This window comes from Aristolochia californica, unplaced genomic scaffold (assembly GCF_029961685.1).
Source record: "Aristolochia californica isolate CCGP_79_NKW_82.1479 unplaced genomic scaffold, dmAriCali1.0.hap1 SCAF_10, whole genome shotgun sequence".
NCBI lineage: Eukaryota > Viridiplantae > Streptophyta > Magnoliopsida > Piperales > Aristolochiaceae > Aristolochia > Aristolochia californica.
The window spans coordinates 33,737,760-33,755,619 of record NW_027181771.1 but is presented as its reverse complement, the minus strand read 5'-3'; the positions used below and the strand labels follow the sequence as shown (position 1 = coordinate 33,755,619).

The following is a 17,860-nucleotide window of genomic DNA, read 5'->3' as shown; positions in this document are numbered from 1 at the left end:
TCTTGTTGGGGAGGCCCACTTCGGCCCACGACAGTAGGACTATGAAGGGAAGGCCAGCTCCCAAACAGGGTCTTGGGCGGCCTATGGCTTCGCCTGTTAAGGAAAAGAATCTTCAGCTGCTCACTGTTTCGATGCATCAAACAGAAGAGTAATAGAACTGAGAACCAAATGGATCCCACTGCAGTTCTTGAGACTCTAGACGATGATGTAATTGACAGGAGCGGAATCATGGCTTGTCAGATACCTTGTCTACAGCCACAACTTTCTGGTAAATTTCCTTGTGAGAGGTGAGATTCTTGTCCATTTGGCCCTTTCTCCCTCCTCATCACCCAGCAGAGTAGCTTTCAAATGCCTGGCCTTCACCATAGCGTTAGTGGTCATATCATGAAGAAGATGGACGTTATTAACCAAACCCCAGTTTCAATGAAAGCTCCGAATGTCTGACACAACCAGCCGACTAGGACTTGCCACCCACTTACCTGGGCCCTAAATCAAAGTCTCTGCAGCTGTGATCTTCTTGCAGGAACAGGGACGTTTCAAGCAATCTTGATAAGCTTAAGGATATTGTCAAGGATATGGCCCAGTGTCACCCTCTCTTTTTCTTCCATCAGTGCAGAAGAGGACTGATGAGACTAAGCGTCCAGCGATGGAATCCTCTGCTCTTTCCTTTTGGTGCATACCCATGATGATTACTGCATAAGCTGATGGCCGTCATCAGCTAATTCACAAAAAGCCAGTAACATATGTAATATCTAAACGAAAAACCCTTCAAAAACCTGTGTAAGAGAGACAGGCAGCTTTTTTGTCGTAGTACTGCTTCATGTTCTGAGATTTCCAATAGAAGGAATTCGACCGGATCGTTTAAAAGAACGAGTTTCCTGGAAGAGCTTGATCTACAGCTGTTGCTGCATTATTTGGGCAGGCAGACAACCCACTGTGCGTGTCTTCCGGGAGGACACCCTGTAACATGTTTGATTCGCACTTCTTTTGTCCCCATGGAAATAAGAGCTTCAGAAACGACACCCATGGAACCTGTGGAGATCGTAGCAGTTGGGTGTTTGGACTATTGGCAATGCGGGTACTGTCTGGGAGGAAACAGCTCTTCCCACTCTTTCAGGGTTTGATAATAGAAAAATATATTGAGGTCATCACAACGCTAATCAATGAAATATCATCTATAAATACCTGTTCACTGCTGTAGTGCTGATAGCCCCGCAAGAAACACATCATACATCTAATCAATCTTATTTTGCCACATCGTGGAGTGATAATTGAAGTATAGAACCAAATATTAATGCAATCATATGGCTAAAGAATGACTCAGTCGCCTAAATAATACCTGTCCACCTGTAGGGATGCTTACGGCTCCACGAGAGATACATTCCCCTCCGTCTCAGCAGACAAATACAGGGAATGATATGATACTATCAATCAATCAATTTCAGTGCGATAATTTGTCTCTTATTTTGTTATATCATCGAGTGCAAGGCGAGTATGTTCTTAAAATACAGCAACAAACAGTCAAAGCAATAAGAACTTCAGTCTGCCAAATTTAGTTTAGAGGCTTCTCAGAGGCCTAACTCTATTTGAACCTCCCAAAATGAGACCCCGGGTTGGTAGATAACCTTGTAATGAGCACACCTGTTTTTTTGCAGCTACCTGTATTCTTGAAAGTTAACGTGCCCAGTTGCCTGTGCATGCTCCACAGCCTCCTGCTCAGTGAAAATTTTATCTGGTAGTTAGAAAGACAGTTTCAGGCTTGATAAAAGAAAAAAAAATTTGAAACAGGCTCAGTCGAGTAATAACCTTCTGGCCAACAAGACCAATCTGGCATACTCCACAACGAAGTGTGAAATTGGCAGTGTCTGTATAACTCCGTTTCCTGAGGGGTACCACAAAATTAAGCCACTTCGGACAAGCATAAGTAAGATACAAAACGTTTTCCAAATTAAAGCACAGAACTCTAAATGAAGAACTATAGATCAAGCAAAACCCTGAAACCAGCAGATTTCGCAAACTACTAGACAAACAAAAAGCATCTTTCAGAAGTTCACTTCTAAAAAGCAACTCTATAGAGTAGGCAACTTTGTTTGGCTATGTACAAAGCAAGAACGCTTTACTAATCCAAAAGAATAACAGAAAGAGACATATATATATATATATATATATAGAGAGAGAGAGAGAGTGGAAATGTAAACATCTTCTCATATCATAGAAACACAAAGTTGAGGGCATTATCATCCCAAACTATTATAAGCTGTCCCACTGCAAGAGATGAGATCCGTTTCTTTCAAGTTTCAAAGACCTTAAATCTGAAGTACTTGGAAGAGGTGATTCTTGCATCTTTCCTAGAGCACATTTTTAGTGAAGGAGCTGTAGTTAGACACTATAATCTTGGAGAAGCTCCTGTCGAAGAGAGATCTTTAGCCCCAACTGCTGGACCATACATACCCTTCATCAATCATATCATAACAGGACCTTCCAACTGACCTTCAGACTTCAGTAGATCAATTCAGGAGATTTCACTTGATCCTCACCCAAAAAGTCATTTGAAGAAGAAACAAGCTAAAACCGAGTGAGTCACTTTCAGTAATAGGCAGTCCTCCAGACTAAAGACCAAATTCCAAAGATTAACTTTTTGATACTACCGTTGTCCAAAAAAAAAAAAAAAAAAAAACTTTTTGATACTTCATCCTAGAAAATGAAACAATTATCCTAATGGGATTCGTTGACACTAGATTTGGCCGAGATAAAGGTTTCCCATAAAAGCAAGACTCAGTTTACAATAAGGAGCTCCAATCTGATGATACACGCATACTAGTGAGAAGATAGTACCATGGAAAAGAATCCAGAAAGGCCACTACTGTTACCTTTGTGCATCTTTCACTAGATTAAGAGCCAGCCCTTCAAAGGCCCCAATGGTACCATCCTTCAGTACAGCAAAGATAGTTTGATCAAAGTCTTCCGGGGCTTCATCAAATGGAGACATCTGTCCAATAGAAGGAAGAAAATTAGAATTCACATGATCAAGAATAGTAAGAAGGCATATTGCTAAAAGTCAAATTTTCAATTAGGATAAAAAATAAATATGAAAATCAAATAAGAAAAAAAGAAAAACCATACTGCTAGTGAGTCATAGTGCAAGCCATCATAGATTAGCATAACCCTTTCCTGATACTTCTTTTCCTGCTTCATAAATACGGTGACCAGAAGAAAAAGTTATAAGAACTAGTTGATTTGAAGAAGAGCGAGAAACAGACTCGTTTCTTACAACCGAGATTCAGTCAAACCTGCCCATACAAATCACACCGAGTTGTTTGTATATCATATGCAGCAATTTCACGTCCATAATACTCAGCTAATATTGAAAGTTCAATAGCACCTACAAAAATATAACACAGGAAGCATAATAGGAATGGATCTATTGACTTTTAAAAGTAATAACTTGATGATAAGAAAGTTTAATAGCATTAACAATGATGATGATGCTAGTAAACACAGTTTTTAATATTGTAACAAGACAAAAGTACATGCCTCCTGCACTACAGGAAGCCTCTTTTTTTTTTTCTCACTTTCGGGAAATGGAATATCTCTTTCAACTTGAAAATGAGATGTTTTCTCAAAATAGGTTTCTTACTTATTTGGCTAATTTCCAGTAATCCAGGTAGTTTCTTATCTCCATCTTATATCTTCTACATGAAAAAATAATCTTTCTATTAGAATAACGTTTGTTGATTGCCTGTAATTGGTTGTTGTTGTTATAAATTTAATGTTCTCTGCATAAAATTTGTCAAAGATGACCTATCAACAAATGCACCGCCATTTATGCATTCCTCTTAGATGGGACACAGAAATCATGGTCCTCCTAGTAGACAACAGAGCAGGAGAAGAGATAAACTCAACATCTGGTGCATCTGCATTATACACAAATGATTAATGAGCAGCTCAACTCTGGATAGATGAACTGGTCTCAGACTTTGTGGACCCCTAGCTGCAACTTAAAGAACAAAAGGTCAGGGTAACTGGCACCACCACAAGTGCAGAGTCCACCACAGGAACAGTGACTAGATATCATAAACTCACTCAGATTAAGTCCACCTACAGAACCTCCTCACAGGACAATGTTATTGTAGGCAAATAAATCTTCAAAAAGTTGATGCCTAGATTTTGCAAAAAAGAGAAGTTCCATAAATTTGCTTACAGTTTATGCCAAGTAATGACATAAAACCATTTTAGGTGGATCCAGACTTGCGTCAAACAACAATTAAAAGAATAAGCATGAATTTCCCTAAAATATGTATTCAGATACATGTTCACTGATGCATGCATACAGATGCAAGCCAAAAAATTTATAAAAAAAAAGGAAAAAAAGAAACATGTGTGAGAAAGAATGTTATTACCTCTTTTACAAAATAAAATTCACAACTGTTCCTAAGTAAAAGAGTATCCATAACGCAACTGAAAACATACGACGCGCACGCACACACACATACTCACAAAAAATCAATGTACTTGGTCTATTATTCATGATAAGGTCTTCAAAAGCCATTGTTATCTTCTTCTTTTCTTACAGGAAAATGCCAGTTTCCCATTCTTTAACAGATTCTAATTGAAGACATGCAATGGTAAATTACTGGAAGGAAATTAGTTTATGTAAGCTCAACAAAAAGTATCCCTTAAAGAATACAGGCAAATTACTGGAATGAAGTTTAGTTTATGTAAGCTCTACAAACTGTCTCTTAAAGTAGACTGACCTTACCAAAGAGACAAGAAGAATAAAAGAAAAAAAGCGGTAATGACCTTGTTCAGGCAATTCGCGAGCAGCTTTCCCAGTCAAATGTCCAAATTCCATTATTATGTTCTCAATTCACAGACTCAAGGAGTCCGTCAATCCAGTATATAAAATGTTGGAGTTGTTTCCCAGTAAGGAAACAGAAAACTGAGAGGCTAACAAGTTGCAACCATCAATTCCGAGGTAAAAAAAAGTTTAGAGAGGCTTTCTATATTTGGATTGAACTTTCTTGTCTGGAAAACCTTCCTATTATTTTTTACCTTTTGCTTGAGAGGAAGAGCAAAATTGTCATAAATGAAATATGACTAAATTTTCTTATAAGAGCAGTCAACAATTTGGCATGCATTATATCAGAAACCGACAACCAACACTGGAATCGGAAGCTCTTCCGCAACAGCAATAAGACACCAAGTCAGATTACACAATGAACTCTTTACTGGCACAAGAAACCTTTCTTTTATAAAATTGGTGGTAGGCTTTCTTTTTTTCTTTTTTTCTTTTTTTTTCTGTACTGTGGCAATTTTATCGATAAGAAGGAAGCAGCAGGAGAACCAAGCGACAACAAAGAAAAGATAACCCAAGGAAGGCCAAATGAGCATAACACCAAGTACAAAGAAAAAGTAAAGAGAAAAAATATTCCCAAGAACAAGCTGTGGACAGTAAGCACCCTCCTTAGCAAGGGCATCCGAAAAGCAGTTTGCAGTTCTGAGTGTGAATTTCCAAGTAGATTGGGCTGACTGAGCAATAATCTGCCTCAAAAATGCGCAGGAGTCTCCAAGGAGGGTCAGCTGGATTCCTAGTCTAATCAATGACTAATTCTGTGTTCCCTTCAACAATGAGAAAGCAGTTGCGGCAGCCTTTAGTTGAGCCTTATCCCCTGAAGCATCACACTAGCTTCTGCTTCCAGAAAATCCTTACACCTAAGAGGTCGCAAGAGAACCAGGACAGCCAGAAAAGTTTCCCCATTATGGTTACTAATCACACCTTAAATGCTGGCTACCCCGAGGTTACCAAAAGAGATGCAATCAAAGTTTTAAGTTTTGGAGACCCCTAGTCAGGTGGCACCCAACTGATAACCTTAAGTTTTAGAGGCCTGCAACATTTCTTAAATTCTACCTATTCAGCACACCAGGAATCTTAGCTACTCAGATGGTCGGCTTTTTATTAATGCTTAATCAACATACAAGGAAGGGAGGGAAACCCATCCCAGAAATTAAAAAGGGACAGAGCTCCCATCAACAAGGAGTTGCCAGGAAATACCCTCTTTTGCCAACTGATGTGAGAAAGAATTTGCTGATTGCAGTGGATGAGTCCAAGAGATTGTTCAATCCTTGGTGATGGAGGTTATTTCATCAAACAGATATCCTAGCTTCCAAGAAGGGTCAGCAACCTTTGAGAACCATGACATTACTTTTGCAGAATCTCGTACAATGACCACAGGGCCTGAGAGATTCTGAGAGAAGAGATTAGACGCCTACAAAGAAGGCAGACTCCAGAAAGCCACATGAATCTGCAGGATCTGAGAATGAAAGGACTGATCCCATACAATTTCTGGTCATACCTCCAACTCCAGTGACCCGGGTTGCTAGAGGAGCTGTCTTTTGATGCTTACTTTCAACCAGCCCTGGGAGGGGGGAGGCATAAGGAGAATCTTGTGATTTGAATGTAATAATACTTCTCCAGTTCATATGAATGATGGAGCTGGGGAATGGAGGCATACATTTGATTACACTTTCCCATAGCAGAATGTTGTGCTTAATAGACTCAATGATGCTTGTCAAATAAATATTTTTGGATTGGAAGGTTCTTTTCCTACGTTCTTTTCTAAATACGCCATGGAACAGCACCAAGAGCTAGTTTCTCTTGCTGGCAGAAGCACAAGAGAGAGCCAAGGAAACGAATCCTGACACCAGAGATTGTCACCCTATGGCCAAGAAGAATGAACAGTATAGTAGTGTGATTAGCCAATTCTTCTTAATCCCCACATAATTCGCATAAACTATTAACAATTGAACATCCTTTTCTGGCTAGCTCATCACAGGATAAATTTTTTCCACGTGCTTCAGCCAGCCCATAGGAAACTCCTTTTTACCACATCATAGGAAATCCATTTTGCAAACAAAATATTCTGGAATCTTTTTCAAATGTTTCGGAAATATTTACTGAGACAAATCTAGAAATTGTTTGAAACTTTAATTGCAGAATTCTAATTTATAGGTGATTATTTAAGAAATATAGGTACATTCTAATCAGAAATTATAATAATATTCGCCAGCTATTTAAATATTTCTTCATGGGACCGATTCGTCATTTATGTTAACATGCATCGATCAAAAGTTATTATAGAGTCCTCACACATAATGTACAAACCTGCTGTATACAATTATTGACCCCTTATTTCCCGACAGAGAAACCGTATGAGTTAGTTAATGATTTTTTTTCATTTCCTTAAAATGCCAAAAGGCTTCTTAAAAAGTTTTTTTTTTTTCTGTATCCTAGTTATACATTCCATACAAGTTTTTTGTTTTACTTCAAATGGCCCCACTTCCCATTTAATTTCCCACCTCTGGTTCATGTTCTGTTGATTGAATGCAGACCAAATTTTGTACAGCTGTACATAATTTACAAAGCAACAAGTTAGCGAACAATGTTATCAGCACATCACATGGAAAGGCCTTGAAAGTCATCTCAGAAGATAAAGGAATTTTGAGCATACCTCCCCATTTCTCAGGGTTGAGAATCCAAGCACAATATTCTTCATTGGGTTTTCCAAGAAATGCCTCGCTGTATTTTCCAGGATCACTAGCAACAGTGGCAGCTATTACCTGTTAATAGGTTAGGATGTAAATGAGTTCATATTAGAGCATTACACTTCGAGAGTTTGCTGAATAAATCATGAATTCGTACTAATAAATATGATTTTCAGAAATCATAAAAGGTGGCTTGCCTTCACAGACTACGGCCTCATGCACCTCAAATTCCCAAAAAGCAATAATATCAATTTAATATGCATGGCAATATTAGTAAGAGCTGAAATAAACAAACCTGTCTTAGTTCAGGAGCTTTGTGTTTGTCATGTTCCATCACATATCTGCATGTGTAGGACAGAATATTGACAATTGATACAGAATTTCGCTTCATAGCAGTTGAAGAATAAAAAGTATGAAAACCTACCCAACAGCATTGAAGAGACAACTGTTATCCGAGGGGATCACTCTTCTAACAATAATGCCTTCCATGATTTGAGCACTACCTTGAGAAAAAAAGAAGATGGACCACTGATCCTTAATCTAATAGATAAAACTAAAACCAACTACAACATCCAATAAATCCAACACAATATAAATGAACTACACATAAAGCATTCAATGTAGACTGATAGAAAACAGGAAGATCTTTAGCATCAGCGGTAACAACATAAGAGAGTTTGAAAGTATGAGTTCAACTATAAAAAAACTCAAAAGGCGATTAAAAAAGGAGGAGAAAACCGACACTGAACAAACAAACTGAATTATCAAATAATAGCCCAACTGAGAGGAAGCCATGAAGACCATTGTAAAACCACTAAACAAGCGATCCAAACAACAAGGAAAAACTAATCTTAGAGGCTCAGATCAAGTTCATAAGAGAGAAAATTGGATGCATGAGCACGGTATCCGCATGAAAATTTAACCCAAAAAAAAAAAAAAAAGGTTCACATTTTTAGTTCAAAACAAATCGAGTGATTTGAGAATCAATCCATTAACAGAACCAATAAAGCCAGATAAAAAAGAGAAGAAAAGGAAAACCACTCATCTGAACCACCTTAAGAACAAAAAGAAACCAAACAAGCTAGAAGGTATCGCAGATACCCAGAAAAAATTCGATTTACAAATCTGCTTGTCAGACTTGAAAACTCGTCATAGGATGAAAAACAGAAAAATAAAGCTACAAGGTACAATAACCCGATCGGAAAGCAAAACCAACAATATGTTGCAAATGCAAAATGAAACTGGGAGCAATTTTACCAGAAGTTTCTAGTTTGGTCCCCAAGTACATAGACTGTACGAGACAATTTGGTTAAAATACTGTACGAGACAATTTGGTTAAAATACGAGTCAAAAGCAACAAAAACGTGGATTCTATTCTTTTCTTACCAAATGTATCGAAGGCTTCCCTCCAACACCTTGGTCGGCCGAAATTCACGCAGACGCCACCTTTGCTGCTCAGGTGGAGAGCCGCGCCGCTCACCTCATAAAATCTTATAAATTTTTAAAAAATTTAACTTTTAACAATAAAAAAAAAAACAAAGTGGGCTGTCAACGTGTTAGATTTACCTAAATCCAATCCAATCTAATCTAAATTAATAAAATACTGTAATAAAATATTTTGGGGTATTTTGGTTATTTTACCATTAATTTTGTTTATGTGATCTTATTTTGTATGTTAAATTATATTATTAGTTAAATTTTCATGTATATAAGATGTATAGTTATGAAGATATAATGAAATTAAGATTTATTAAGTGTACAAGTACAATTTTGTAATTTATAATTCAAAAAATCCTATTTAAAAGTCTCTTCCCAACAAAGACTTTCAAATTTTTTATTTTTTTTCTCAATTTTCTCCTCTTCTTTCAACTAAATCTGAGTTTTTTAAAAAAAATGATTAAATTTTATTGACCTAATAAATTTATGGATCCATAGGTTTTTAATGAATATTTGATAATATTAAATTATTAATAAATTCTTAATATTAATCCAATAAGTTTAATGGGTTCTTAATACTCAATTTTTCCCATAAATACTGTGTGGAGAGAATGAGATTTGTTTCTTAATGGCATTTTAATATAAAGTTTATGATTGTCGTATGGGATTTAAGATTCCATTACAAAGTCTTCCACCAAGGTTGTAGAGCAGCAGAAAAGAGCAAAGAAAAAAACCCTTTAAGACTACAAGCTCTAAAAAAAAACCTTAATTTCCTCATCTTTATTCCCTAAATTATTAGATATAACCGAGCCTTCAAAGCCATTCATGGCACTCAACTGCCGTCGAATAAAGCTGCTTCATCACACTAAGCGGCCTCTGAATGCTCAGTAACCTACACACCCCGGTGGACGATTACGCTAGCAAACTGTTCGACCAACTCTGCCAGCAGAATTCTTCCTCTTACATCACCCTCATTCGTGGTGATTTTAAGGGTATTTTGGTGACTTTAAATAATAGAATTTAAGAGAGAGAATTTAGATATTATAAGAGTAAGCATTTGAATATAGGGGTATTTTGGTACTTTTATAATAAAATTTTATTTTATACATTAAAAATATAAAACCTTAGTTTAAATTTAATATCATTTATTAAATTATAAAAGTATAATCTATCTTAGTTTAAATTATTTTATTATAAATTATTTTTGAAGTTTCCATTGTGATTTCTCACGAACACAAAACAAAGTAAAGTAAAATCTCTAGGGGGAAGTATCAGATCTAGAAGTGAATCAACAAAGAATTAAGAAGCAAGAACCTCTCACAACGCAAGAACAAGGCGAACCAAATTCCTAATGGCTCAAAAGAACTTCGCCAGATCACTCGGTATCAATAAACACAACCTGCAAAATATTCTTCCAAAGTTTCCAAGTAAAAATAAAAAATAAGGATTCAACGTGTTAGGAAATACTTGTTGACGATGGAACCGCATAGGAAAGTAAAGAAAGCTTCACTGTTAAAGCAAAAATGTTTAAAGGCAGTAGATTATCCACGATCAGTTGAAAACTTCAGCTCAAACCGATCAGTTTCCGCTGAAGCTCGCTGATTACTCCATAACGTGTCACATAAACTCATTCTCCCGTCTCCACATACTGACCAACTCTAAAATGAGGATCTTCACGTAAACACAAGATCTTACTCTCGGTGGCAATAGGCGGCCTTGACGGAAGGGAAAGGACTGTCTAGCCGTGACGAACACCGCAGATTAGAGCCAACGAAAGGAGTGCCCGACCGCCGCCGAGAATCAAGCAGCACACCAGGCCACAGTGAATTCCTCCCGCCTTCCCTAGTAGGGTCACTTTACCTCGATTCCCTACGTTCTGTTTTGTATCTCTGCTCTACAGAAGCGTCCGAACGAAAGACGAAAAGAGCTTTGTCCACGAGATGAGATATAAAATTGGAAATTGGAATAACTCATGACATGTCACGTTTCCTACCAGTCATACTGACAGCTACGTGCCGTACCCGCCAGGGAACGTATCGGGCGGGATGAAGGGTACCGTAATTCCTGCACGACAGCGCCTCTGGAGTGGAAAATTTTGCTTAGTGACGCCACAAGGCATTTTAAAGGGCAAAAGTGATGGACACGCTTGATTCATGTTACACGCAACTGTCCATTTCCTTCTCATTTCATTTTCACCTCAGAATTGGAAAGCGCTGGCGTTTTCGACCGTCCGATCGGATATTAGAAAATTGATTTTGTTGTTTATTTACTGAAGTTAATGATTAGGACACGTATTCTTAGGGAATAATGTCAATCACGTTGGTGAACGGTAGGATTGTTGTACAAGGTGGGGCCAGATGGAGGAGTTGTGGGACCACGTGTCAAGCGCCGGTACAATGATTGCAACAAACGAGAGGGAGAAAGCGTTAGAGACGGGAAGGCGCGAGAGAGAAAGAGAGTCTGAGAGGGAGCGAGTGAGTGAGCATGGATGCTTCGGAACAAGTGTCTGCTGAATCCGGGGAGGTCATCTCTTTGTTTCTGCTAAATAGAGAATTCTTCGTCTCCCCCGGCGGGGATCAGGTGTGTGTCTGTGTCTCTGTGTTTTTTTATTTCCTTTTATCGATTCAATCTGATCTCCGTGTTGCTTTTATTTTTTTCCTTTTGTTTTCGTAAATATGAATTTTAGATCTTATCAGTGTGTGCTATTTTAGACCTTCCCTGCACGACTGCTGGAAGATGTAACTCGTTTTTGCTGGTACTTTTTCTGTCATCTGCGCGAGGGTTTGGTGGATTTGAATGTTCTCCTTCCATCTAAATAATGTCTCAGCATAATGGATATATGTGTAGTTTCGTGTGCACAATGAGTTCAAAATCGTCTTTAGGCTCTCCAAATTCCTGGTAAATTGCGGAATTTGACGAACGAGTGATATGTTGTCTCCTTTGCTTTCTCCAGCTACTTATCTTTGCAGGCGTATTCCATGGAAAGCATGTGTTAGACTTCATGATTTATAGCCCTACGTGAAATATGTTTTTCTTTCAAATTTCTTTGAAGGTTTTAAATTTATCGTGGAGTTATTGTAATCAATATGTAGTTTTTCTGACAAACACTTTATTCTTGTTCTTTCTTAACATTTTTTATAGGAATAGTTTCTGGAATGTCTTCTGAATCTCTTGTAATATGTGTAAAATGTGATATCTTTTACTTCTAAATAATTTAAATCCTAAACAATCCACCTCCTTCCCAGGGTTTGAGATTGTTTCCACTATTTTTTTATTATGAACATGTACCATGTTTTTAGGTATCTTTTTGTGTCCCTTTCTCCATCAGCTATGTGCTTTCATAAATCTTTCTTTCTGTTTGAGCTGAATCATGTTCCCAAGGTGTTTACTTTCAGTCTTGCCAAAAAGAAAAAAAAGAAGAAGAAGAGAAAAATCTTCTATTTTGCTCTACTGTCAGTTGAGATTCTCTCTATGTAAGAGGTGAATCTGTGAAGGGTATTGATTGAAATATGTCGTAGTTTGGAGAGATTTAGTATTCGTTCTCAGAGCAAGACTAGACTAAGTTTCTTAAGTTATAAAACAAACTAACCCGAAAGTTTGCAGGTTCCTGCTGACATATTGAGAGGGAAGACCATTGGGTTATATTTTTCTGCAAACTGGTATAGTGACTGCCAGAATTTCACACCCATCCTAGCTTCTGTTCACAACAGATTGAAGGAAGAAGAAGCCAAATTTGAGATAGTGTTTGTGTCATCGGATGAGGATCAGAAGTCCTTTGATGAGTACTATGCCACCATGCCCTGGCTCGCGATACCATTCTCTGATTTACTATCTAAGAAGAGCTTGACTCAGAGGTTTCAAATTGAAGGCATTCCTTCGCTGATCATACTCGACCCATGTGGTAATCCTATTCAAACAGACGGTGTTGATCTCATCTATAGATATGGTTGTCAAGCTTTCCCATTCACTTCCGAATGCTTGTCAAAGTTGAAAGACGAAGAAAGGGCAAAGCATGCCTCACAAACAATCGAGAAGCTACTCTTGAGTGATAGTAGAAACTATGTGGTTTGCCAGAAAGATCAGGTTGGTATAATTGCTGAAAAAACATACAGTTTTGACCAACAGAACTTTTCCCCTCTTTGCCTGAAATAGTGTACTCATTGTAATATGTTGCAGGTACCCATTTCAAGTTTGGTGGGCAAAACTGTAGGACTCTTCTTCTCTGCTCAGTGGTGCCTTCCGTGCATGAAATTCACAAGGAAGTTAGTTTCTGTGTATAAAAATCTAAAAGCAAAGAAAGAGAACTTTGAGATAGTTTTCATTCCCATCGATAAGAATGAAGCTGGGTACTTGGAGTGTTATCAATCCATGCCTTGGCTTGCTTTACCATATGGAGATGAGAATGTAAAGTCACTTTTGAAGTACTTCAACATTCAAGGAATTCCATCCCTTGTCATAATTGGTCCTGATGGGAAGACTGTTACGAAAGAAGGGAGGAATCTTATCAATCTATACGCAGAGATGGCATATCCCTTTACAGAGGCCCAGCTTTTATTGCTTCAAGAAACAATGGATGAAGAAGCCAAGAATTACCCCAAGTCCTTTCACCATGCAGGTCATCGACATGTACTGAATTTGGTCTCAGCTGCATCTGGTTGTGGTCCATACATCTGCTGTGAGTGCGAGGAGCAGGGATCTGGTTGGGCATACCAGTGCATTGACTGTGGCTATGACATTCACCCAAAGTGTACCAGAGAGGGCAAAAAAGACAACCCTGACAAACCGCAGGTGAGAGCAGGTGATGCTTTTTGTGCTTTTTCTAGTGTGCAATGAGATTATGGGAACTACAATCAGTAATTAGGGTTCAAAGAACGGCAAGGATTCAATTGTACAGATCAGGGAGGTAATCCTCAAAAAATATATTGTGGTGGACATGAAGCCACTGATCAATACAATGCATGAATAGATAGGTTCAATATGTGCTTATAACCCAACAGGCAGCATAGCTGGGTCTTATGTTGTGCATCTTCTTGTTGCTGCTGCAGTTTGTATTCTCTGGTTGTATTTTAACTTCTGTCCACTGTAATTTTTAAACATATGTTGCAAATTTTCCGGATCCACTTTGCAGCTGTTTTAGTGCATCTTTTCTGGATTACTGCTCCTTCGGGACTTTTGAACCCAAAATACTGCCCCTTCACGTTTGTTGGCCTGGCTTTCTCGCAACTACAGATGCGTTTTCGTCTCACTCTGTTCCCACCCCTCTTTCCAATTAACTCAAATAAAGGGTTCCGAACTCAGTCGAGCCCCTTTCAGTACTCATTCGGCCTGGTGTGTTGTGGTGTTGTTACTTGTGATGATCTGGAAGTTTGGAGGGATCAAGCAAAGTGATGATTGAAGTAGTTAAAAGTAATGTAAGTTCACTATTGTAACTTTGTAGTTCTTATGAAACTCAGCAGGTTAAGCCACTAAAAACTCCGCAAGAGTATAGCCATTGGCCGCGAAGGGTATGTTTTCCTTTGAATACAGATTCGTGAGAAAGCCATATCGTCTACATTCAATCTTGTTTCTTTCTGGAGAAGTATTAATATACTGTTGGCTGATATGTAGCACCATTTCATAGGCATGCAATTCTGCAAAATCACGTCTCTCGTTCTGTGGGATAATAAACAGAAAATACAGTATTCTTGATATCGCCCCATTCATTGTTGATTTAGTCTGATTGTAATCGATGTAAGTCGACAACAGGAGTTCGCATGTAAATCTTGATGGCTTTCTGGAATATAAAGAGTATTCAGGGGAGTGCAAATATTGAAACTTGGAATCAGGATGGCTTTCTGGAATCTGGACAAGAATTTTGTGCCTTCTATCTCCACAATCTTCTGATAATTTCCTCATTTATTAGTTAATGGGATATACTCGTTTGCTTTGTAATCCTTTATCTTGTGGATCAGCATTATGTTTTGGAGATTTCCTGGCGACAGACCGGGCAAGATCCCTGTCTAAGCAGCCATTTGTCCACACACGCTATATGGAAAAAATGTCTGCAGAAAGGCAACTTTCTCGCTGTTTCTCCTTCCTCGTACTCCTGTAACATGACGCCTGCGTTACTAATCTGGAGTTTCATCCATTTTAACTATCTATTGATGGTAGTACAGCTTACTTGGAGGCAAATCGCACAACTGGTTTCTCCACACAGCCTTGAGGCTTTCTCTTGACAAAAGCTGAATGCCGGCAGCTTCTTGACGAACTCCGGCGGTAGTCCGTTACAGACGCCAACGTCGAAGATGTCAAAGGTGCTTACAGCTGCTTCGTTCTCCACCTCGTTAATCTGTTGTTCATGGAACTGTTAGGGCGTACTTGGCTATTTGACACAGGAATGAAGCTTGGTTACTTACTTGCCACTGATATGCCTTGAGAATCGCGAGACTCACCCATTCACGAAAGATCTTCCCGTTTATGAGGCTCGTCAAGACGGCAATCTGGAGATTAAATGTTCATATTCAGGTATACATTTTCTGATAATTTCGTGTAATGTATTTCTGCATTCTTTGAGGACTGAACTTTTCACCTTTGAGAAGGATTCTCCGTTGATTAGACAATCGAGGAACTCCATAGAGACGATTGCACCGGTGACTGCTCCAATGCCCGCACCGCGGAAGAATCCGGTCTCTGTTGTTTGGCCTGTAATTGCTCCTGTTATCGTCCCTACGAAAGCACCCACTGCAACAAATTGGAGAAATCGTTCAGGAACATATTCAAAACTGTATTGTTTCATTTGAATCTTTATTGTTTGCACGTAAGTATCGGCTTAAGCAGCTGCTCGGTATTTTTTCAGGATTACTTTTCCAAGAGCGTTGAAGAAGAAGTGGGAGACGAGCTCATCTCTCCCAACCTCCTGAAAACGAAAACAAATTACAGAAAAAAACAACTTCCGTTTTCTGTCCTGATTTGGAAGAAAAAAAAAAAAGGAAACGAAGAAATCGAAACTTACGCAATGCGAAAAAACAAGTGACTCCGACGAAAACCACCTTTCTGAGACCCCTCAACCAAAACGCAGCCTGGAAATCGCCCATTGCAGGTAAAAAACTGCTCTTCTCCACTTTAAATCTGGTGTCTTCGTCAACGACCAGGTTTTGCCACCCACGAAGGGAAGACAGGGCAGCTCAATAAAGACAGGATATAGTTTTCACTAAATCTTTTAACGGGGAGCGTGTATCAGTTTCTCCACCCACAAGGTGCAATTAAACACCGCACCACCTTAGGGAAATGTGAAGCTCCACAATCCGCATGGCATTTATAACAGTTTTCAGTGGCAGCAAGAGAATGGGAGCAGCACCAGTGCTCGCCAGAAATATTTACAGCTGCTACTCTACCAATCAAAGACAAAACCAGGTGCGGAGGCAGTGGGTCGCGGATGGTGGCCAATTAAAAGAGGAAGTGGAGACGGTAAGGCATTTAACTGCTTGCTCCATCCTTCTCTACCCCTGACCCTGGATGAGGCAGCCCGTCACAAAATTTCCCTTATGTTCTGCTGGGCACGGCACGGGTCGAAGTCCGAGTCCCGATCGGTCCCTGTCCTATCCCGTCTTCCAAATTTATTCCTCGGGATTTATTATTTTTGTTTTTTTTCCAGAGAAGGCCAGGACATGGGAGGCGTCAACAAGTCGGAAACTTGAATCTGGTTACTGTCACCTCATTGTCGTGCGATGTTTGGGGGCTTGAGCAACTTACCGGAGATCACCTTTCACTCGATAAATTCTGAAACTAGGGAACCCTTATTCAATTTATGGGTAAGAGCAAGTTTGCAGCGGGTGAGCTCTGTGTACTGGAAATGTCAGTACCCAGAATCGTCCTCTTAAATACCGGGCGCTTCCCAAATGGGTGGTTTTTCTGCTTCTCTGTGCAGTCTACTTGATTAAAAAAATCCTTTGGTTATTCATTAAAGAAAGCGACAATGTGCAGAGTGGGACGTCGGAGTTCCTTGGCTGGCTCGTCCAGCCTGCTCTGAATTAATGGAAAGTGCAGAGAAACCAAAACTGGTCGAAGAGAATCATAAGAAGAGAGTCCTGAACAAGCTCATCAGGTACTACTGCTACTCTTGCCATGATCTATCTTATGCTTTAATTCAATGCAATTTGCCTTTGCTTCTGATTAACCATTTAACCCCCTGAATGTCTTCTTGGATCAAGAGGCGGCTTAAGAAACCCAAAATCAAGTCATTCAAAGCTCTAATTCTTAAGATGAGAAGACTGACCAGTAAAGGGATTTATCATCTCAAGTAGGCCATGTCTCCATAATGGCAAATTAGAATTCATAGTCAACAACAATTGTTCAAAAACCAAATGCTAGTACATCCAAACCTATGTTAATGCATGGTACTTAAGGTTCCTAGGTGGTCTACATTACATTAATATGTGTCCCACACGAAAAAAAGGGTGAAAAAATTAATTTTTTTATTTTATTTTATGAAAATTTCTCTATCTTCTTCCCCACAAAAGGTTGTGAGGACAGAAAAATGGGCCTATGATGAGAAAAATAAATAAAAAACCTAGTCTTTTACCATATACTTCATCTTGTCCTAGGGCCTTATGAGTGTCCTCTTTTCCTTTAGAGAAAACATTATTGTTAGTTTTCCTGTAATTTTCTACTGTATTACAAATGTAAGATACAAAATTCTTTTCATGTAGAAAATATTTTTAGTGAAAAATAAAATTTCTATCATTTTATTTGTTGTGAGCCATATATCTGATTTGGACTAGGGGTGGCATAGAGTCAAGGTAAGCTTCAAGTTAGGGGTGACTTTGACCTTAAAACTAGGGGTGGCTTCACCTTAAAACTTCAAGTTTGAACTCAAACTTGAAATTTTTTAATGAGTTTAAGC

The 17,860-nt window shown here is 38.7% G+C and overlaps 3 protein-coding genes and 1 long non-coding RNA gene across 12 annotated transcripts; 2 read left to right on the top strand and 2 right to left on the bottom strand.

The window, feature by feature from the left end:
- Nucleotides 1–1,439: 1,439 nt before the first annotated feature.
- On the bottom strand, nt 1,440–9,037 carry LOC137937488 (OVARIAN TUMOR DOMAIN-containing deubiquitinating enzyme 2-like). 8 transcript variants are annotated; one of them, XM_068782561.1, is made up of 9 exons: nt 8,929–9,037; nt 7,967–8,045; nt 7,838–7,883; nt 7,509–7,617; nt 3,291–3,382; nt 3,124–3,189; nt 2,871–2,989; nt 1,807–1,882; nt 1,440–1,712 (listed from the first exon to the last, which is right to left on the bottom strand). In XM_068782561.1, exons 2-9 carry the CDS (start codon nt 8,029–8,031, stop codon nt 1,656–1,658), a joined length of 630 nt encoding a protein of 209 aa, XP_068638662.1. In that variant the 5' UTR covers nt 8,032–8,045; nt 8,929–9,037; the 3' UTR covers nt 1,440–1,655. The 8 variants fall into 8 exon arrangements, with proteins under 8 accessions (XP_068638662.1, XP_068638661.1, XP_068638649.1 ...); XM_068782560.1 differs by having other exon boundaries at nt 7,967–8,041; nt 8,929–9,032; XM_068782548.1 differs by lacking the exon at nt 8,929–9,037 and adding an exon at nt 8,800–8,888.
- A 2,381-nt stretch (nt 9,038–11,418) lies between these two features.
- Nucleotides 11,419–14,163, top strand: LOC137937447 (probable nucleoredoxin 2). The gene is made up of 3 exons (XM_068782510.1): nt 11,419–11,559; nt 12,583–13,062; nt 13,156–14,163. The coding sequence occupies exons 1-3, from the start codon at nt 11,464–11,466 to the stop codon at nt 13,810–13,812; spliced, it is 1,233 nt and encodes a 410-aa protein (XP_068638611.1). The 5' UTR covers nt 11,419–11,463; the 3' UTR covers nt 13,813–14,163.
- Nucleotides 14,164–14,482: 319 nt separating this feature from the next.
- On the bottom strand, nt 14,483–16,441 carry LOC137937458 (NEP1-interacting protein 2-like). 2 transcript variants are annotated; one of them, XM_068782525.1, is made up of 5 exons: nt 15,971–16,441; nt 15,548–15,699; nt 15,411–15,458; nt 15,140–15,307; nt 14,483–15,064 (listed from the first exon to the last, which is right to left on the bottom strand). In XM_068782525.1, the coding sequence occupies exons 1-5, from the start codon at nt 16,050–16,052 to the stop codon at nt 14,933–14,935; spliced, it is 582 nt and encodes a 193-aa protein (XP_068638626.1). In that variant the 5' UTR covers nt 16,053–16,441; the 3' UTR covers nt 14,483–14,932. The 2 variants fall into 2 exon arrangements, with proteins under 2 accessions (XP_068638626.1, XP_068638620.1); XM_068782519.1 differs by having other exon boundaries at nt 14,486–15,064; nt 15,375–15,458; nt 15,971–16,439.
- LOC137937472 (uncharacterized) lies at nt 15,818–17,502 on the top strand. The gene is made up of 3 exons (XR_011109614.1): nt 15,818–16,425; nt 16,613–16,769; nt 16,942–17,502. It is a non-coding gene; the product is annotated as an uncharacterized lncRNA (long non-coding RNA).
- The last annotated feature ends 358 nt before the right edge of the window (nt 17,503–17,860 follow it).